Consider the following 19,220-nt stretch of genomic DNA (forward strand, 5'->3'; position numbering starts at 1 on the left):
AGATAGGCAGGGGTTACGGAAGGAACGGGGCTTGGCTGTGGCTTAGTAGTACTCTTCTAATGCTTATCTGGTATGCATCAATTCGGTGTTGATATGCTTCTATAGATTATATGAAATAGAGAAGCTGTCGATCTACGACTTATTCTCTCGATCATAATTCATTATTACTCATCACCTCGACTTCTAATAAGAAATTTAATAACTATGTGAAATAATTCTTTAACTTTAGGTATTCATATATACTGTCCTATTGACTTACTAGTCTTCAAGGTCTCCGATAATTCTTACTTCACTCCCCTCCTATAATCACAACAGATACCCTCACGATGCCGTACCGTTGTTATAAGTGCTCCCCAGATCTCCCCACCTAATATTCATAAACGTAACGCTAGTATCTGGCCGCTTGCTCCGGATGAGCTCCGGGTTACCCTCTTCATACGTGCACGGCCCAGCATTTCCCGCGTCCAGCCAGTTCATGAACTGCTTGTCGTCGTTCCAGATGCTAAACGCCAGCACCATTCCCCTGTCTAGGGCCTGTCCCGTGTTCGTCAGTCCGCCCATGTTCTCGAAGTTGTCGGCTACGGCCTGGCAGTGCGACATGCGTAGCGAGTCCCCCGGAGGCACTAGTTTGCAATAGTTAACAATGGTTGCCCGCTTTGTTTACTTGATAAGGAGAGTTTAGGGGTCCGGGCGTGTCTCGGGAAATCCTAAGTCCCGAGATAGACTAAAAGGGGGAGGGGAAGGGAGGAGAGGGGGGAACTCATATCACATACTGTTACGAGCTATCACCGGTGCATTCTCAATCACCACGCCATCCTGAACGTATAGTCTTCGTACTTCGTTCAATATTCCCTTAGTAATATCTGCCGGATTCCCCTGCGTGAGAAATTGTGTCGTTACAGTGAACGGACGCGTAGTATCGACGGTAAACCGCGTCAAATTGCCGTTATCCGATGAGCCCGGCGGAGGCGTGCGAGGACCATAGTAAGTTGTGTTGCCCATTTTCCAGTTATTGTACGCACATCCGGACTTGTCGCAGACGCCCAGGGTGCCGCACTGGTCCCCTTTGCACTCGTACACGCCCGGCTGGCTGCATGCGTGAGCAGTGAATGCCGAGGCCAGCGAGTTGGCTTCCCAGAGGTCCATCTCGTTGCAGCAAGCCCCTCGGGAGTCGATATTGGCCTGGATTTATAGATATCCTATCAGCTTCAAGGTAGGAAGGATTGAGGGTGCGGTAAAACTTACCACGCCGTTGATAAACGGCAGGCTCGGGCATTGCGCATCACAGTATCCAGTCCCGTACTTCGCACCAGCCGGGTTGAGAGCGCTGCGGGCTCCAGTCTGATTCATCTCGGCAAGGTACATCGCGCCATTCATACCACAAATCAGCTTCGACACATCCACATCGAAGCTGATCTCCTGATTCTTAAGATGTAGGATCTCATAATCATCTTCATTCACGTCTAGCAGGTACACGCGCGGAGTCAGCGTCGCAAGCTTACCATCGCGCTCTCCGTACATATTCAGTGTAAGGATGTTCCCGTCCGCAAGCACGCCATTGCCCTCATAGTCGGCGCCGTCGAAAACGCAGTTCTTGGCGCACGTCTCGTGGTCTGGACATAGCTCCCTGTTCAACGCGCCGTCATACCCCCCGCAGCTACTGGTTCCGTCGACCTGCCGTAGAGGGTGGAAGCTCGCGTCCAGGACGATAGACGTGTTTTGCCTGACGCAGCCGCCCGCCTTAGTGCACTTCTCCGTCGTAAGCTGCGGGTGCGTATCCGTATTACCGATTCCCTGTGCCACCGCCTGACGGGCAAGAAACCACGCGACTGTGACCGCTACGCGTACGTGCATGATCGCCGTTGAAAAATGGCCGAAATTGCGATAGATGTCAGATAGATCGAAGGTGATGTTAAAATAGGGTGGCTGCCTATATAAATGCCCCCAAACGTACCGGACCCCTCTCCATTATCATGGCGTCGACCTGGTAATTAGAGTCCAACTCACGCATGAGGGTGCATCTGCCGACCCCCTTCTCAGTAAAGATGATCACCAGCCGACTGGGCAATATATGAATATGCAGGGTTCGACACCACGCCAATGCTCATCGTAACAATAGATTACCCGCGCTGCATTTGGGGAAGGCGGAGAACCCAGTCGCGAGTCGCGACATCCTTAAGCGCGGGAGCAAAGATGTCTCCTAGGGCCATATGGCGATGTCAGAAAGACTCAGATTGTTTATCTTAAGATAGATATAGAGTCATCTAAAATTAATACGAATGCTTTATGCATCGAAACTACGTGGAAAGAGTAAGAAGAGTCGACTCGCAACAAGGGATGGGTTGCCTACTCTGGTAATTAGCTCTACATATGTCTAGAACCCTGGCGGCTGAATTGTGTAGAGTGATGTGCGGGCAATTCAATCATAATCTGCATGGATAAAATGCCTTACGGTAAAGTACGGGGTTGTTTCTTATTACTTGATTGGCTAGAGCGTCTAAAAGTTACGGAAAACACCACGATATAGTAATCAGTTGTTGGGATCCAGTTGGTCCTCATTCAATATTACATCACTAAGCTGAGGCGGTATTGCTGAGAGAAATCATCGCGTATATTGGCAAGTTACGGTAGACCTCTGCTGACTAACAGTCAGGACTATGAGATATCAAGCTATTGATCTCAACTAGGTACCTAATCTAATGGCAAAGGAAGAAATTATTAACGCAAATCAACGCAAACCCGATCATCATGCCTTAAAATCGAACCATGATTGGTTGAACAACCAGCCGTCTCAAAGTGGAAACAAAGTGTTCTCATGAGACACAACCGTCCACTTATACCAACGTATCCGCAAGAAGCCTGTATTCCGCCACTGAGCTCTGAGAGCCTCACACTACCATGTGTACTCCTCGTGGGTAATTTTCGTTCCTGCGCCAGATTGGGACTTCTTCGGGCCTGGCTGAGACTTCTCCGAATCTGACTGAGACTTGGAGACCCCAGCTTCCTTCTCCTTTACCCACGCCTCCGAGCCTGGCACAGGACCAGGCCCACCACGTTGCTTGGATGTGGCCCAGTCATCATCAAACTTCACCTTTGCCGTATCATTCTCAAGCTTGATGAGGTCATCGATGCTCAACGCACCCTTGGTAGCCGTGCTCAGCACTTGTCTATAAAAGCCCGTGTTTCGAATACGGCACTTTTTTTCGTTTACAGAATCTGCGTGCTGAACCCATCCACTGCCGGATGTGAATACACTTGTGCATCCCGGGCATTGAAAACGAGTACTAGTATGCGCAGATGACTTTAGATGGGCGATCAAGCTCTGTGCAGTAGTGTGCTTCGAGCTATGAGAACGTTAACATTTTGTTCAGACGTGATGATCCGAGTGGCCAAATACTCACCCACATTCTTTGTAGCTAAAATTATCCTTGTGGGGACATTTAAAAATTCCCAATAAGGGATTCCAAAACAATCCCGCGTTGAAGCCCGGGTTGTCCGGGTTGGTGATGCGTTCTCCAGTAGGCTGGGCTGAGGAGGACGGTCTCGTCACATTCTCAAGGAGAGACGGTGGAGGCGGTACAGCGCGATCTGCTGCTTTCTCCGGGAATAGATTCTTCTTCTGAGCCCAAGCATTGAATGGGCGCTGTTCAAGGTTGGCTCCATCATCTCCCGTCAGCAGGTCTGTCTGCTTCGAGCCGCCTTGGTAGAACTCCTGCTGTGCGGTTCTCGGAAATCGCTCGGGGTGGTCTCGGGCATCAAGGCTCTGCTCCTTTTTCCATTCGTCTCCCCAGACATCACTGATCTCAGTAAACGATTTGCCCGGGTTGACGGTGTAGTCCACATCCTCGAATTTGGATTCGCCTAAGGCCTTCGTAATGGAATCTACGGCTTGGACAATGTTTCCAGATATCTCCGAAGGAAAGATTGCATGGCACTCGCCCCTTTCGATATGGCGCATCCATGTTCCTGCAGAGACGAACTTCGTACCACAACCGGGACAGGGGAGGTCTTGTTCCGCTTTATGGTTCTATATGGGTGAGTTTAGTGAGTTTGAGTCATAAGGAAAATGTCACAATTGAAAGGGAGACTTACTTCTTCTCGATGCTTGATTAGGGCATTTATATCATGGAAAGACTGCTTACAAGAACCACAAGCTAGGTGTCCCCGTTTCTGCTGATGAAGGTATAGGTCGCGCAGATCGGCAAATGCGGCCATACACTTTGCGCATCTTAGATGAGGGGTGCCAGTACCGTTCTGTTTGGACGCCATGGCTCCTCCTCTAAGAGTAAAAAGAGAAGGGTAGAAAATCCCGTAGAAAGGACGGACGGATAAGAATGCAGTTAAAAATTACCTCTCGAAGGTTTCTTGCTTGAAAGTTGATAGATACCGACAGCAGTGACTGCGGAATGCTCTTGTTTAAATATTTGATCGGCAAAGAAGGAATTATATCTAACGGAAGGCATGTGAAAATAAATTAGTTACCATAGGCAAGTGCGATAGCTAAAAAACCGTATATTCCTCAGTGTGCCTTCTCCAGGCAGTCGCCGTTACTGCTATGTATGAATACCATGAGCATATACTAACTGCATGTATACTAGAGCAACTTCCCTGAACATATCTTGTAGGTACCGATGTATCGATTAGAACAACCAAATGAGTGAATTACATGTATTAACTCTGCAGGTCAACTTGAACTAGACTTTAATTATTCCAGAATGTACTACGTTTGGATTGGAAGCTGCTGCAGTTGACTTATATTGTTTGTGCCTTAATAAGGAAAGGGGTATCAGTGGACGACATCTATAATACATGCACTAACAGGTATTAAAGGTCACCCTCTGGGTCCCTAATATAAAAGTCTAAGGTTTACACCGTACCGTATTTTATATAATAAAGTTGCGACCTGGAAGATGCTCATATAGTGATTAAAGTCGGGAGGGCTTGGATGATTATATATACCTCTTAATGTTAGATGTATAAGATAATAATATTGGTAGCTTTACAGGCCCACGGAGGTCAGTCATGGCGTTGAATACACACACAGACATACATGTCTTATACACATATATATATATGCACAAACCTGCACATAAAACTAAAACCCAAATATAAACAGAGGTAAAAAATATAGTCACATAAGGCAAGGAAGTTTGCATAAGGTAGCAAGGCATATGTCTCAAATATGAAGGTTTTACTCACATTTAACACAACATCCTAAGGTACCTGAGTCTTAGACATAGTCCCTGGCCTGATTTATAGAAATGGCAAGAACGCTGTTTCCATGAGGTAGTATAATATAAAATTAGCTTGTATTACCTATGGCAAGAGGTTGTAGTTACCAACTTCAATGCGAGATGTTACAACGCACGTGACTTAAGTATGATTGGAAAGTGTTAATTATCACGTGTTTTCGGCGTTATTGCTAGTTCGGCAGTGGCTTACGTAGGACCTTCGCCGTTTCATCTAATCGCAACAAGGGTCCCGGGTGTACCTGTCCTTTGTATTACCTATACAGTGCATGCATCGCATCAATTCGTGACTTCCAAGGTGTATCAAGACAATCTGGCCTCGTTTATTAGAACCAGTTAGCCAGGAACAACCGTTCAAACTCTCTCCTAACCTAAAATCCCACATATTTTAACTCTATTAGTGTTGATCTATACATATCTATTTTCTATCCCGTAATAAGCTCTATGTAATCGATAACCCCTCTACTCCCTCTACTAATACGAGAGACCATTGTGAATATCACCAGCCATCATGGCTACATCTACTTTCAATTCCAAATCGCCTACCATCAGGCGCATATGTACGTACAAGACTATTACTCCCTCCAGAACCATCAAACACATACTGACCAAACCCTAATAAACAGTAAAAGAAGCAGCTGAGCTCTCCACCTCCCCTTCTCCAGACTACACAGCAGCACCCCTCGAATCCGATCTCTTCGAATGGCACTTCACGCTACGAGGCCCGCCGAAATCCGCCTTCGCCGAGGGGATATACCACGGACGGATCGTGCTTCCACCGGCGTACCCGCACCGCCCGCCATCGTTCCGGTTTACGACGCCGAGCGGCCGCTTCGAAGCCAACCGGGAGATCTGCCTGAGCATCTCGGGGCACCACGAGGAGTCGTGGCAGCCGGCGTGGGGGGTGCGCACGGCGCTAGTTGCGTTGCGTACCTTCATGGAGACGGACGCGCGCGGCCAGCTCGGCGGCCTCGATACCAACGACGCCGTGCGCCGCAAGCTCGCCGTCGAGAGCCGCGCCTGGCGCTGTCCCGTGTGCGCTAGGACCAATGCCGAGATCATCGCCGAGTGCGAGCAGCGGTGCGCCGAGGCCGAGGCCGAAAACGATGGCAAGAGGAAGGAGGAGATTGAAATCCCGGCCGAGCTGAAGATGGGCTTCCGCGACGAGATGGAGAAGGCGAGGGCTGCGGCTAATAGCGAGGGCGAGAAGGAAGATGCGGAGAGCGCGGAGTTGGCGGAGGGCTTTGTGCAGACTGTGCCGAGGAGGGAAGATCCGCCGCCTGCTCTTAGACCTGCACAGGGGGTTCCGACACCCACGAGAACGATACCATTGCCAGCAGCTGTAGGGCAGTCTGCATCGCTGCAGACTTCAAGAAGGGTAGATCCGAACGCGGGAGTACCGCCGTGGGTCGACTACGCCATTGTATCATTGGTAGTGATATTGATTGCGATGTTGACGAAGATCATTATAGGTCATTAGTGGTGATAGGAGGCGGGCGTGGGCAATTGGCGTTACAGGCGGGGCAAAGGCGTAATTGAATTACATGTGATAGCGGGTAGTGATACCATGGAAGAACTGAATTAGAGATTGAATTTAAGGCTTCGGATGCTACCCGAAACGAGCTACACGAATTTAAGCTTATAGGAACTTCTGGGAAGCTCGCAGTTGAAACTATCTCTTGGATGCAGATTATAAAATCGACAAGATGAGAACTGGGTGGTAAAGCTACAAGTCGATTAATACCACGGCCGTAAGTTATCCTAACGCCTAATTCATCAAGTATGAAAACATTCCATATGGACTTGATAACTTCTAGTAAAGTTCTAACCAAAAATGAAAAGAGCCAAGAATTTGGCGCTAGTTAGACAGAATCGAATCGCCGTTTACACGGGCCGTTATCTCAAGCCCATGAGCCGCAACTACAACGTATTGTCCTACCATCAACGTGGCTCCCTGTAGCTCGAGACTAGCGAGATAAATATATTAAGAAAATTCGGTACATGTTCAATTCTATGGGTGCATTGCTGTTGTTTCTTCTTGTTTTCTCTTAAATGAAACTATTGTATTATTATAAACTTGACCATTACTGTGCGATGTTGCCAAGATCATATCAAGAAAAGTCCGGCAATGCTTTGCAACAAACTGACGGATATCTCCCTCATCAAACGCCCTAATATGCTGCCATTCCATGCCATATAATGAATTTGCGTTGGTATAATTTACAATTAATTACTCTCTTCTAATTTTGGGAAACACCTCTTCCCATCACATCAAGTGCCAGTCGGCCCACGACCAACCACCACCACTCCCCCACTGTGGCGCTCTGTCCCGAGTCGTAGCGCTCTAAGATGCCTAGACCATCAATCCAATCCATGATTAACTTGGCCTCAAACGGCTCGACGAATGGCTTCAGCAGCACGCTTGCCGTCTGCGGTGTCAGCGGACCTTTGGTGGCGAACGCTAAGGTTGTCATGCTGAGATATGTAATCCAGCGGGTCTGGTCAAGATTTCCGAAGAAATCGACCCAGATCGGTATCTCGTTTAGAGGTCCCTGTTGGGGTACCCCAACCCGTCCTGCTTGTTGGAGAACTGGCAGGTCTTCGTTGAATACGTAGCTCGCCGTAGGTGACAATATTATGTTGAAGTGATAGTAACTTTTTGGGAACGTCCGGCCGTCGTAATTACCCGGTTCAAATCCAAAGGGAATATTGGGGATATTCATGGCTTCTGCGCGGATGTGGCCTTGGGCTTGGAGGTTGAAAATCGCCATGATTACTCCGTCGTCGGCAACGTAAGGGACGGCAAACCCTTCGCCTTTGCGAAAGCTCTCATCTAGTAGTGTTTTAAAGTTGGCAGATTGTGCAAATTTCTCGACAGTAGCTGGTTTCTCAAGATGCTTTGCAAAGACTCCGTGCAGTCGCAAGGACTGACCCAATATCTTCCCTTTGCTTCTTGACGCTACCCTCTCTGATATAAGCTTATCAACCACTTTCTTGAGTAGCTTGTTTGTTTCTGTTTCGTTCCCACCACTGAGACTTAAGAGCTTTGCACGAATCTCCTCGGGCATCTTTGCACCCCGTATTGGGGTTACACACAAAGAGCGAACCCACGACCTCGCCCGACCAATAATCTCTTCTTCAGCCGAAACATCGTGACTTAAAGGGATTGAAATAGGTTCGCCAGATGTTGCTTCAACTCTCGAATAGATAGAAGCCAAGTTTTGAAACCATGTCTCTCTCCAATCTGTAGCTTCGTTACCTACATCCTCAAGGGAATAGGTCTCTTCTAGATCGCGTCGGGATCCAGGAAGTTCCACCTTATCGTGTGTTTCTAATTTAGTAGCCCAGATGATTAGAGACTGCCAATCGTAGGAATCCATGTCGTCGTAATTAAGGGGCTCAACTTCTCCCGCTTCATAAGCCTCTAAAAATGCCGATTGAAACTTCTCCGTTAAAGCATCAATATATGTCTTCCGTTCTCTACTGACTCTGGGCCAGAATTTTCTTAGTGCTGAGTGAGAGAATTTAGGGAAAGCCTTTAGTATTGAGCCAATATCTGCCTTCCTATCGATCCCACCTAGGAGTGTTTTAAATACCACGAACGCGGCTATGACTTCTGTTTCCCCACTCAGACCAAGATTATCCTCATTCGGGCGTGGTATGCTCACGCGGCCACGATGCTGGACAGGTATTGGCCTGAGTGATCGTGTCTTATACTGAACTTCTGCTTGGGGTACTGGAGCTGTTTGTGCCTTCCTTCCGGGCTTCTTTGCGTTGGGTTTAGCTTGTTCTTTAGGCTGTGACTCGACAGGATGTTCCCTTCTTGGCCTACCCCTGTTGCGATGGGTTATTGACAAGCCCGCATTTTCATCGTCGGGAGATGCGTTTTTAATCTCTTCTGGCATATTCTCCACGGTATACTGGCCTTTACTAGGCCACTCGAGGGTAATAGGCTTCATATTTGCCCTTGACTCTTCGGAAGAGAGGGAAATGAATATATAATCCGGTGCGACCGACCCGTGCAAGAGAATTTGGGACCCTTCAGCTGATTGTTCCCATCTCTCGATGATGCCCACTTCTCGTAGAAATTTTCCATAGGAGGGGTCTGCCCAAGAGTTGAATTGGAACTTCCCCCGGAGAGATTTAATGATATCCCCGGAATTCTGTGGCAAATTCGCTCGTTGGAACCATCGAGCCTCTGGCATGGCTCCGGCCAATGTAAAGCTCGTGGGGTTCGACTCGAAAAAGCTAACCGGTAGCCAAGGCCAGCAACCAGTTCGCGTATTCCGAATCGTTTTACTCTTTGCGAACGTAGTGCTAACCCCTTCAGAGGGGGGGCTTGAGTTTTCTTCCATAGTTTCTGCATGATGTACTTCAATTAACATCATATCATCGTCTTCTTCCTCAGATCCTGAATCTTCAGGTATAAACGACGTAGAAATGGAAGGTTTCACAAATCGATCAACTAGGCCTTTCTCGACTCTTTCTGCTACGTCAGGGATTGTTTCATCACAACATTCCCCATTTCCACCGCCTGTCGAATCATGACTCCAAAGAAGTTCACCAGGTGAGTTGGCATTGTTTCTCTTCGGGGGTCCCTCCGTACCATTAGACCCGCTTGTGGAAACGTGTCTCATTGATACTAATGCGTTTTCGCGTGAAGTTCGAAGTGAAGATAGGATTCCATCAATACTAGGTCGCATGGAGGTGGCCTCTTGAGGCAAAGCTGACCATGCTCCTGTAGCAAAGTTTTGAAGATTGGCGTGTCTCTGTCCCCAATTTTCACCTGGATTCTGCTTTTGATTCCAAATGTATTTCGCAACTTTCGCAGTTGCCCAGTACTCGCGTTGCTCGCCTCGTTTCCTCGGCTTGGGCGCTCTTCTGGGCTTATCTATGGTGCTAGTATCCACGCGAATTTTCTTCGCGGGCGTCACATCTGACAATTCGTCTTCTTCGGCGGGCCGCTTTGAGCTAGCTATGTGTGTAGAAGCATCATTGACAACATAAGCTGGGTATTGTAATACCTCGATATCTTCGGTCACGTTCGACTTTCCAGATTGTTTTTGAGGTCCGTTGGAAGGCATGGAATCTCTATATTTCGATGCAAGCGCATCGAAGAGTTCGCTCTCATCCTGCGATAGCGAAAACTCTTCTGGGATATACGGTTCCGGGTGCATTTCTCTCATCTTCTCTTTGACCATGACCACTTTGGGGTCAGCAGCTAAATCTGTGACAGTAGGTCCACCTTGCTGCTTATTAGCAAGCACGCAACATTCTTGAAGCTTGCCAGTATCGTCGAGGAAAAAAAAGCGCTGCTGTGCTAGTACACCAGCTTTCTCCATCTTATTTACTACATTCTGGCATACCTTCCAGTCGGGGGGCTCAATATCACTATACTTTTTGACCCAGAGAGATACCATAGCTAAGTACAAGGATCGTTGTCCCGGGAAGACACCGTTATTCTTGTCAAGAAGATGCTGGATGATACCGGTTGTTCGATCCTTACGTACCGTGCCCACAGTAAGTGTAGATGACTTATGGGACTTTTTCGGAGTCAATTGGTTTGGTCCTGTAGCTTCGTTATGTAGCTGGCTGTCAAGCATCCTGGAATTTGGAATATCGTTTCTCCCATTGCCATTAAGAGGGCGGCTGATGGCGGCCAGCGGGACAGCTGCTCCAGATATATGATGGCCGATGGGTGTGGCCGATTTTAATGAAGTAGGTCGTAGATTGAAATCAGATGGCGCAGGCTCTATGTTCCTAGCTTCCGTTTGCTCTGAATGAGGTTGATGGACTGCAGTACAAGACTCGGGGTTCTCAGCTCTAGATTTTCGGTCGCGGTCGCGTGCCAAAGCAAGGTTGCTTTTCTGTTTCTGAGAAGTTTCCTGTGTACTAGTACCGGCCTGCCCTCGTCTGATATCGGGCTCGCTAGCTTGAGGTTTTTTCTTGGGTGTAACCTGGAATAATATTTGGTTCGCCTGATGCGTTGGAGAAACCGTACTATAGAGATTGTGCAAAGCCGCCTGGCTATTCTCTCTTCGTTTTCGATGATCGATAACATCATAAGCTTCTACATCTTTCAACACGATAGAGCTTCCAGCATATCCTTGCGCAGCTGAACCACTAGGGTCCTCGCTGTGTACGAGATTCTCACTAAGACGAATACGCTTAGGAGGTAGTAGGGGCCGACTGCTTCCAACGTCAGAGTTACGCTGTGATGGTTTGCGAGCTAAGTCTGGTAGTTGGAGATCATCGAAGCCCCGACCCTGCTCCTGGTCATCAGATGGTTTTGACAGCATCATCTTAGGTATTGGTTTTGGCTTCGCAAGTTGCCTGGGGGGTGGCAGCGGGGTTGGGACGTAAGCGGGATTGCAAGCAGTACGGGATTTGTTAAGGTGATAGTCCAAGCCGTTCGGATTCTTCCAGCTATTGCCACACTTATCACACCTAAATACCGTCTTACCGCCACGTTTGGTCGGTTTCTGCTTAGACTGACTTGGCTCTGGTTCTGCTAATAAGGTAGAGTTACCCTCAATTTCAGCTTGCGGTGGGCCTTGTGTCGGATTTGCAGGCAGGGAATCAGGTTGGTACGAAGAAAGCTCACTAGAGTTTGCTGGTTGGCTATTATATAAACGTTCCAACCAGGGGCTGAGTGAATTACACTTTAATGTAAGGACAAGTGATTTTTTTCGTCGCCCTTTCTTCCCGGGAGGATCTAACGAGTTGTCAGGTTCACGATATACACCAGGCGGTCGAGCAATGAACGGAGGCGGTAGAAGCGATGCAAGAGGGACTGGTGGCCCTAGGTCAAGGATAGGTTGTTGCGGAATGGCGGTAGGTACAGGAATAGATTCGTTTATATTTGGATGTGCTCCCTGATTGTCGTTCGTCATCTCTTCATTTCCCTGAATATCTCCCGATGGTGGTTCCTCTATTCTAGGTATTTTATTGGGATGTTCTTGCGTATCACCGCTCGTATCCTTAGTGGATTCCCCGTTCGAACCTCTCTTCCGCTTCCTACCCTTCTTTGGTTTTGGCGCTAGTAGGGTATCGTGAAGGTGAGAGAGCGAGACAGGCTCTGGCGCTAATTTAGATGATTGTGGTTGCGAATACACATAACTAGCTCCTGGAATCATCAAATCGTATGGCGAAGTTTGTCCACCCATAATCCGGCCAGCCAAATTTGCTTCTTGATCATTAGATTTGTTCTCGTTGCTGTTTTCGACAACGGAATTGCCGGCTTCGCCATCCGCGAAGAATTGATAGGTCATGGTCTTTCCTATACGGTTAAGCTGTGAGGTAACGTTGAGGTGTTGTAGATGAGGGGGTTGAGAATTAGGCAACGATAGTGTCCCGGTAAGTGCGGCAATATACTTGCGGTAACCATGTCCCAATGTCTGGCGACCGATTTCGAGATTCGAGGACCCCTTAGAGCCAGCTCTCTTGATTATTTCGAATGTTGTGTTGACCATAGGCTTATATGGAGTCCACAAAGATGATACCAATTGCTCTTTATCTGATGATTTATTTTGGCGCTCTTGGCTCGATGGCTGCTTGGATTTGACTTGGCTATGAGGACTGAACTTAGTCCCCTTATTATATCGAGCTCGCGACGCTTGCCCTCTTTTCCCTAGTCGCGCTGAGGGGACTCTAATATGAGCACTTGGCGTAGTTCGGAAGACTCTCCACTCCTCAGCCGTCGGTTCTCTGATGAATTTGACACAGTCTTTGAAGAGCTTCTGGCCGTTCGCGAATCTTGCTGCCACAAACGTAACTGCTCCTATGCTGGTAAACCACCGAGATGTCTTTGCTAGGGCTCTCATTTGTGGCACACGATTAGCATCCAACTTGGTTCGAACATCGCAATATCTCATAATGCCCCAAGCTTTGATGACAGCATTAAAAGCTTGCGCAATGGCTATATAATCAAGCCTCTCGCCATTCCAGCTAGCGCTAAACGGAACCGGCCGAAGATCTTTGGTTAAAGTCTCCTTTGATAAGTCAAGCTTCTCAAGATTGAGGCCGTCACGATTTTCTTTTGCGCTCTCGGCAAATCGAGCAAGCCACAGTTTACTGGAGCGACATCCTCGAAGAATAATAGACTGTTTGATAATGTAGCCCTTCTTTGCAAGAGCGTCGGTGCGCGTGGGGAGGGATCTCTTGTCTTGACCAGACAGCCGAACCAAATCCCCCTGAAGAATACCTTTCTCCCTCACAGATGCAATATCAACAAGTGCTTTCCATTCAAATAATGGTAGCCGTTTAAGGTCTGGGCCATGGCCAGCGATCGTCTTCCACTGCCGTTCATCCGAAACATGAAGACGAGGTCTGTACTTCGAAGAAGTTCCTTCCGGTCCTCGGTGGTTCTTTAGAGGGCGTTGTCGCTCATTTAGTGGAGTCGAAGTTTGATTTTTGGATATTTCAACTACCTCTGCGGAGGATGGGTTATCTTCCTCTTCCGGAAGAGCTAGGATATCCTCCAATTTATAATGGTTGAATTGCCTATTAGTGCCCACAGAGACGTCTGCCCTTGATACTAGCCATCCCCAGACCTTTGAACACATGGAAAGATCATAACTTCGAGCACCCTGGTTGGTCTGTGGTGCATCGCTTGGCTTCTGTCCTTCATCGCGATGCCCTGCAGCAGAATTACTGGCCTGCTGTTGAGCACCGCTATAAAAAGCTTCTATTGTCTTCAATAATGTAGAAACCGAGCATCCTAGTCGAATAAGTAAGCTTTGATTGAGGCGATTAAATAGAGCAGCTCTCAACAAATCCCAATAGGAATCGTCGAGAGACTCGGTAAATTCAAATATTTTACTCACCTCGAACGCCAGAGAAAGCAATTTCTGTTAGGAGAGACTCGATCAGCTCGTCAAGGCCAATCTCCATCTTGCACGTGGGTATTCAGGCATGGGAAAAAAGGGAGAAAATGGTGACAGAATTTTAGGCGCTAAAAGGATCGAACCAGTGTGCTTCGGGGATCTGACTCGCAAACACGCATGAAGTCGTTTCTAAATCAAGAATGGAAGAATGATTTGCAGTGAGGGGAACTTGAAACTTGGCAGTGAATTCAACTAGGTTAAGGTTGTGGGGCACCTCATGTAGGTACATTGGTATGTAGATACCACCCCCACTTGTATCAGGTGACTCATAGTTACGAATTAAGCGGCTTAATATCGGCTAAACTTTTCAGGTTATTCTCTCCCTAGGCCCTATTTTTACCTCAAAGAACAAAACACTCAAAGTTAAAAGTCAAGGTCAAGTCCATTGAAAATTCTTGGATACCCTCATGTAAGTTCACCTAAGTATATCCTAACAAGAACCAGTCTAGAAAAATCCCCACAATACTGCTCATCTACCTTACGCCGTCAGTTACACCGGTCATCATTACGAAATTAAAAAGTTAGATGAGAACCGCATTGAAGGAATAACCTATGAGACTAGAAACATTCCTCATGTGAATCACTACTAGGACTCATAGCTGAGTTGAGAGGCCTGCTTTAATAGTATGACATCTACTTAATTCATAGGGTTATCTTTCAGATGAATTTAACTATCTTGAGAATATTCATATACGTCGTATCCGTAACGTTTAATCGTCATACAAAGAGGACCCGTCTTTATCCCATCTTGACAGTTACCATATTATAAGGCTATCTTTAGTGGCAAACCATCTACTTACGGGATGCTTGGAATTCCCAAGATGGTGACTTCGTAGCTTCAATTACGGTAACACATTAAAAAACTTTATTCAGTGGATTGAAGAAGCTATTCACCTCATGACCCAAGGCCATAATGACATGACGCATCTTGAAAATAGTGAGTATAAAAAGACCCCAAGGACGGCTCGTTGTTGAGGCTTCTTCTCCATCAACATCCAGACACTCAACTCGCAACAAGACATCGAAATATAAGACTGGATACTTTTATCTCTATTCCCACTTCGACGATATCCATACAAGATGTATTTCAAAACCGCCATGTTTTCCGCTATTGCGCTCCTCTTCGCCGGCCAGGCCATAGGTGGAGATCCGATTGCCTCCGACGCGTGTTCGTTTACCTTTCCTAAACCCAAGGATTAATATAAGTCTAACCTCCCTATCTATTACAGACGCAGCTTGCAACTGCCCAGACAACTGCTCTTATAGAGAAGGCTCCAGATGCGAGTACTACGCCGATCATTCCCACCATGTCCATCATGGGAGTAAGTGATAGCGAGAAATTATAACCGAAGATTGTATTTGACAGTTGACTAATTTTCTATTGTAGCATGCCGTAGAAGTAAGAGGCACCACAAATTGACTGTATGTAAATCCAATCGTTATCCTTATTCCCCTCTAGCTTTCTTTGAGCAGACGAAGGAAGCTGCCGTTATCGAGAATATGCCTCGACAGTACAGATACTAATTACTAACTTCGGCGAATGTAGTGCAAACGTCATTAAGGAGCTCAAGCACTGATCAGCTGGGCATCTTGATGCAAAAGAAGCATGAATAGCGGATATATAGGTAGACAAGCTATGGAATCTTATACTGTGTATTAGATGAGGACGTTCGTTTGTATACTTCCGCAGCTTTAGTATGAAACAATCATTACTATAATCATACTCTTCACCTAGATTCCAACGTATCTAGGCAGCTTGTGTTGTGACACCATCTCTGAAATAAATTATTATGAAGAAGGAACCTCTAATTTATGCTATGCTTTTAGCAATAAACCTTGAAGTTCCCTGCCGCTATAGATACCTTGGGTACCTACCTAGGTTAGGTACATAAGACATTATCGTCGTCAACTAAGACTTTCAAAGGCCGTCGATATTACCATCCAATCAAGACTAGGGTTATAGTTTATTTAAGTGGGTTTTAAGTTCGTGTAAATTCGCATTGTAATTGGCAAGTTTATCTCATTAAGGGGCTGAAAGAATGTATCCACTATCTTAACTCATGGCTTCAACTTGTTCAAGTTCGCTACCGAAAATAACCTACGCCCCCTATATGATCATTCCCGTCTCGAGCAACTAATATGTCACATAGCCGATCTGTACAAATCAAGATGTCAAAAAGAGGATGTATTAATCATATTCCTGATGGCATGATTGATTGTATTGAGATCTACGATGCGTGAGAAATCAGAGTTCTCCTAACTCACATGATATTGCTGACTGATCTGGCAGATGCTTTAGGTACTTATACCGCCAGAAGCATCTGATCAAACGGCTCGGAGTATCTATTTACAATCTCATTTACAAGGTTAACCGGCAAGGCTTTCTAATTAACAGTACTCGTTGTACCTTTTTAAGTGGATATATGTGGTAAGACCGGCAAGAGTAGGATTATTTGGGTATCACCTGCTTGGTGGCTTTTGTCTATTTAAGCCTTTGTTACACTTGCTTACTTCAATCTAACAGATAAATCTTGATATTTAGGGTTATGTTGGTCGAAGAAGCGGTGATCAGGAAGTTCGCAAATATAGTAAACGTATATTATGCTGAATTTATTAGTTTTTAGTTGTCATTGTATATTGTAGGTTTTAGATACTTGTAAGTGAAACTGTCTTTCCAGCGACCTTAACTAAATATCACAATGATGAACTACTTGGAGGCTAAGCAGCCAGTGATGGCTTTGAGGAGTAGCTAAGTAAATTGTAGGGGATGTTGGAGCTTCTCCTCCTATAGATTATTGCTTTTACATACGGCCCCCGTAATCGACATGGTTATAATCTACACTAGTACTATTTATTGGTGGCACGAAAATTATTTGTCTCGCTCCACCATGCAGTTTATATAAATGCTTTGACCTGAATTTGTTCCATTGGTAAACTACGCCCATAACGCCACAAATGCCTTATAACTTATGGCTTATATGTTTGTACCTATGGGTTATAAGCGTGACGTTTCATAAATTTTTATATAAAAAATAAAACTTTTATTTTTAATAATTTAATGTAATATAATAATATATGAAATAATAAAATTAATAATAATTAAATAATTATTTATTATATATTATAACATTTTAATATTATTATTTTAATATTATTATATATATTATATATTTAAAAAAGTATATTTTAAAATAGTTTAAAGCCAAAATTAAAATATTTGAAATACGGGATTTAATTGGTCAAAAATGATATGGCTGAAAAGGTATAACTTAACGAACGAATATTTCAACGAAGGTATCAAGTCACTTAAAATAAGTCTCAGCCATATTGTCCGTGTAACATCGTGACAATATAGGCGGTGTGATATTTTGGGAAATCAATGGCATATTTGCCTCACAAGGTAGACATTTATGTAAGAGAAATATGGCAAATAGTCGAGCTAGGAAATATAAAAGGACTAAGAAGGTCCGGTTCTATCGACTTCTCTTCTTCACCAACATCCACTCTACTCCCCACATCATATAAAACCTCAAGACTACTCCCAACAATATCACCAAATATATATATTCAAAATGTACTTCAAAACTGCTATCATCTCTGCCTTTGCGCTCCTTTTCGCTGGCCAGGCTATGGGCGCCGCTCTCATCGCTACTAACCCAGGTTTGCTTATCCTTTAATGAATCTGAAACCTGGAAGCAAGGTCTAATTTCCCATAGATGCTGCCTGTAACTGCCCAAACAACTGCTCCCATGGGGATGGCTCTGGTTGCAAGTACTATGCCGGTCCCTCTGACAGTTCTTCGGTTGTTTCTGGTAGTAAGTAACCCCGAAAATTCGCGCTTTATATTGGACGACTAGCTAATCTTCCATTATAGAATGTCGTAGGAAAAACGGAGCATTGACCGTATGTAGTTTTAAGAAGCTCCTTTTTTGCCTTCAGGATATGCCGATTACTAACTTCATCATAACAGTGCGTTCCATAAAGGGTCTCCAGAGCTGATCATTCAGACATCTTAACGCCTAAGCCCGGATTGAGGACTATAAAGCATAGAAAGTGGCTGGTAGGATCTTACATAGAATACTACATTAGCATGGGACGGTCATTACTATATACTTTCATTCTCTGCCTTGGATACCTGTGTATCGTTCATGCATTCAAAACTTATCGCAAGTTTTAAGTAGTTATTACTCAATATAACTACTAAATTAACCTCAATAACTAAGGGATTTAGATTATACTTTTACTTCTGTGTCTACTATTGTGTCGGGATATAAGTGCTATGAATTAGGCATAAATCCACATAGGATAGATATATAAGGGGCGCTACGCGCCCTCGCAAAAGAGTAGAAGCCAGGCGTTACTAGATAAATATAATATACCACTTAGTTTATTTATCATAAACACTCGCTTTATTTATGACATTAATAAATTAATATTAATCTCCTAACAAAAGGGCCAGGTGACAGCCTCGGCAATTATCTTGAACACTCTCCATATTAGATATCTATCGATACTGTCCTTTGAATTGCGGGATCATCTGGTCTGCTTCGAGCAGAGTTATAGGAGAGACAGCGATCCTCACACTATTATCTCCATCCTCAATTTCCTTACCAGCTGCTTCTATTCTATCCGGCTCTTCCACACTCACAAGACCATCGAAGACACCGGTGGAGTCATCACGCTCTTTTCCGCTGTCAGTCTTGGAACCGATACGTGTTTCCGAGGGCGGAGATCCAACGATAGAGTCGAACACTTCTGCACTTATAATTTGAATGTGAAGAATCTTAGAACTCGCAAGATCCCAGAGTCGTGGATCGGAAGTGTCGGGGTGAATATGCTGGATGATGCTTACCCCTGCCCCGATGCCAAGAGTAGGTTGTGGGTACGGACGTACGACGAGTTCCAGGGTTAGCTTTCCGATTTTATCATACAATCTCGGATTAGTTAGTTCTAGAGATAACTTCTTAGCTTTTCGGATCTTAAAAGTAATTGGTATATATGAGACGTGGAAATTGTACCCGGAAGATAAAGCAGTAATCTGGCAAACTTACCACCTGTAAACTCAATCCCGTGATGCTCGAAGATT

The 19,220-nt window shown here is 45.6% G+C and overlaps 5 protein-coding genes across 6 annotated transcripts; 2 read left to right on the plus strand and 3 right to left on the minus strand.

Moving 5' to 3' along the window:
- Window positions 1-321: 321 nt before the first annotated feature.
- Window positions 322-1,854, minus strand: GL218_06565 (putative endo-beta-1,4-glucanase celB; the record flags this gene model as incomplete). 2 transcript variants are annotated; one of them, XM_033583286.1, is made up of 3 exons in its annotated part: window positions 322-623; window positions 774-1,182; window positions 1,246-1,854. In XM_033583286.1, the coding sequence occupies 3 exons, from the start codon at window positions 1,852-1,854 to the stop codon at window positions 322-324; spliced, it is 1,320 nt and encodes a 439-aa protein (XP_033433297.1). The 2 variants fall into 2 exon arrangements, with proteins under 2 accessions (XP_033433297.1, XP_033433296.1); XM_033583287.1 differs by lacking the exon at window positions 322-623 and having other exon boundaries at window positions 766-1,182.
- A 1,039-nt stretch (window positions 1,855-2,893) lies between these two features.
- GL218_06566 (putative c2h2 finger domain protein) lies at window positions 2,894-4,269 on the minus strand (the record flags this gene model as incomplete). The annotated part of the gene is made up of 3 exons (XM_033583288.1): window positions 2,894-3,344; window positions 3,402-4,027; window positions 4,093-4,269. 3 exons carry the CDS (start codon window positions 4,267-4,269, stop codon window positions 2,894-2,896), a joined length of 1,254 nt encoding a protein of 417 aa, XP_033433300.1.
- A 1,491-nt stretch (window positions 4,270-5,760) lies between these two features.
- Window positions 5,761-6,729, plus strand: GL218_06567 (Ubiquitin-conjugating enzyme E2 J1; the record flags this gene model as incomplete). Its single annotated transcript, XM_033583289.1, has 2 exons — window positions 5,761-5,809; window positions 5,876-6,729. The coding sequence occupies 2 exons, from the start codon at window positions 5,761-5,763 to the stop codon at window positions 6,727-6,729; spliced, it is 903 nt and encodes a 300-aa protein (XP_033433299.1).
- Window positions 6,730-7,489: 760 nt separating this feature from the next.
- On the minus strand, window positions 7,490-14,141 carry GL218_06568 (Transcription factor tau subunit sfc3; the record flags this gene model as incomplete). Its single annotated transcript, XM_033583290.1, has 2 exons — window positions 7,490-13,935; window positions 14,075-14,141. 2 exons carry the CDS (start codon window positions 14,139-14,141, stop codon window positions 7,490-7,492), a joined length of 6,513 nt encoding a protein of 2,170 aa, XP_033433671.1.
- Window positions 14,142-17,706: 3,565 nt separating this feature from the next.
- Window positions 17,707-18,116, plus strand: GL218_06569 (uncharacterized protein; the record flags this gene model as incomplete). The annotated part of the gene is made up of 4 exons (XM_033583291.1): window positions 17,707-17,794; window positions 17,851-17,949; window positions 18,009-18,037; window positions 18,105-18,116. The coding sequence occupies 4 exons, from the start codon at window positions 17,707-17,709 to the stop codon at window positions 18,114-18,116; spliced, it is 228 nt and encodes a 75-aa protein (XP_033433670.1).
- Window positions 18,117-19,220: the final 1,104 nt, after the last annotated feature.

This window comes from Daldinia childiae (genome assembly GCF_008694065.1).
Source record: "Daldinia childiae strain JS-1345 chromosome Unknown Scaffold7, whole genome shotgun sequence".
Lineage (NCBI taxonomy): Eukaryota > Fungi > Ascomycota > Sordariomycetes > Xylariales > Hypoxylaceae > Daldinia > Daldinia childiae.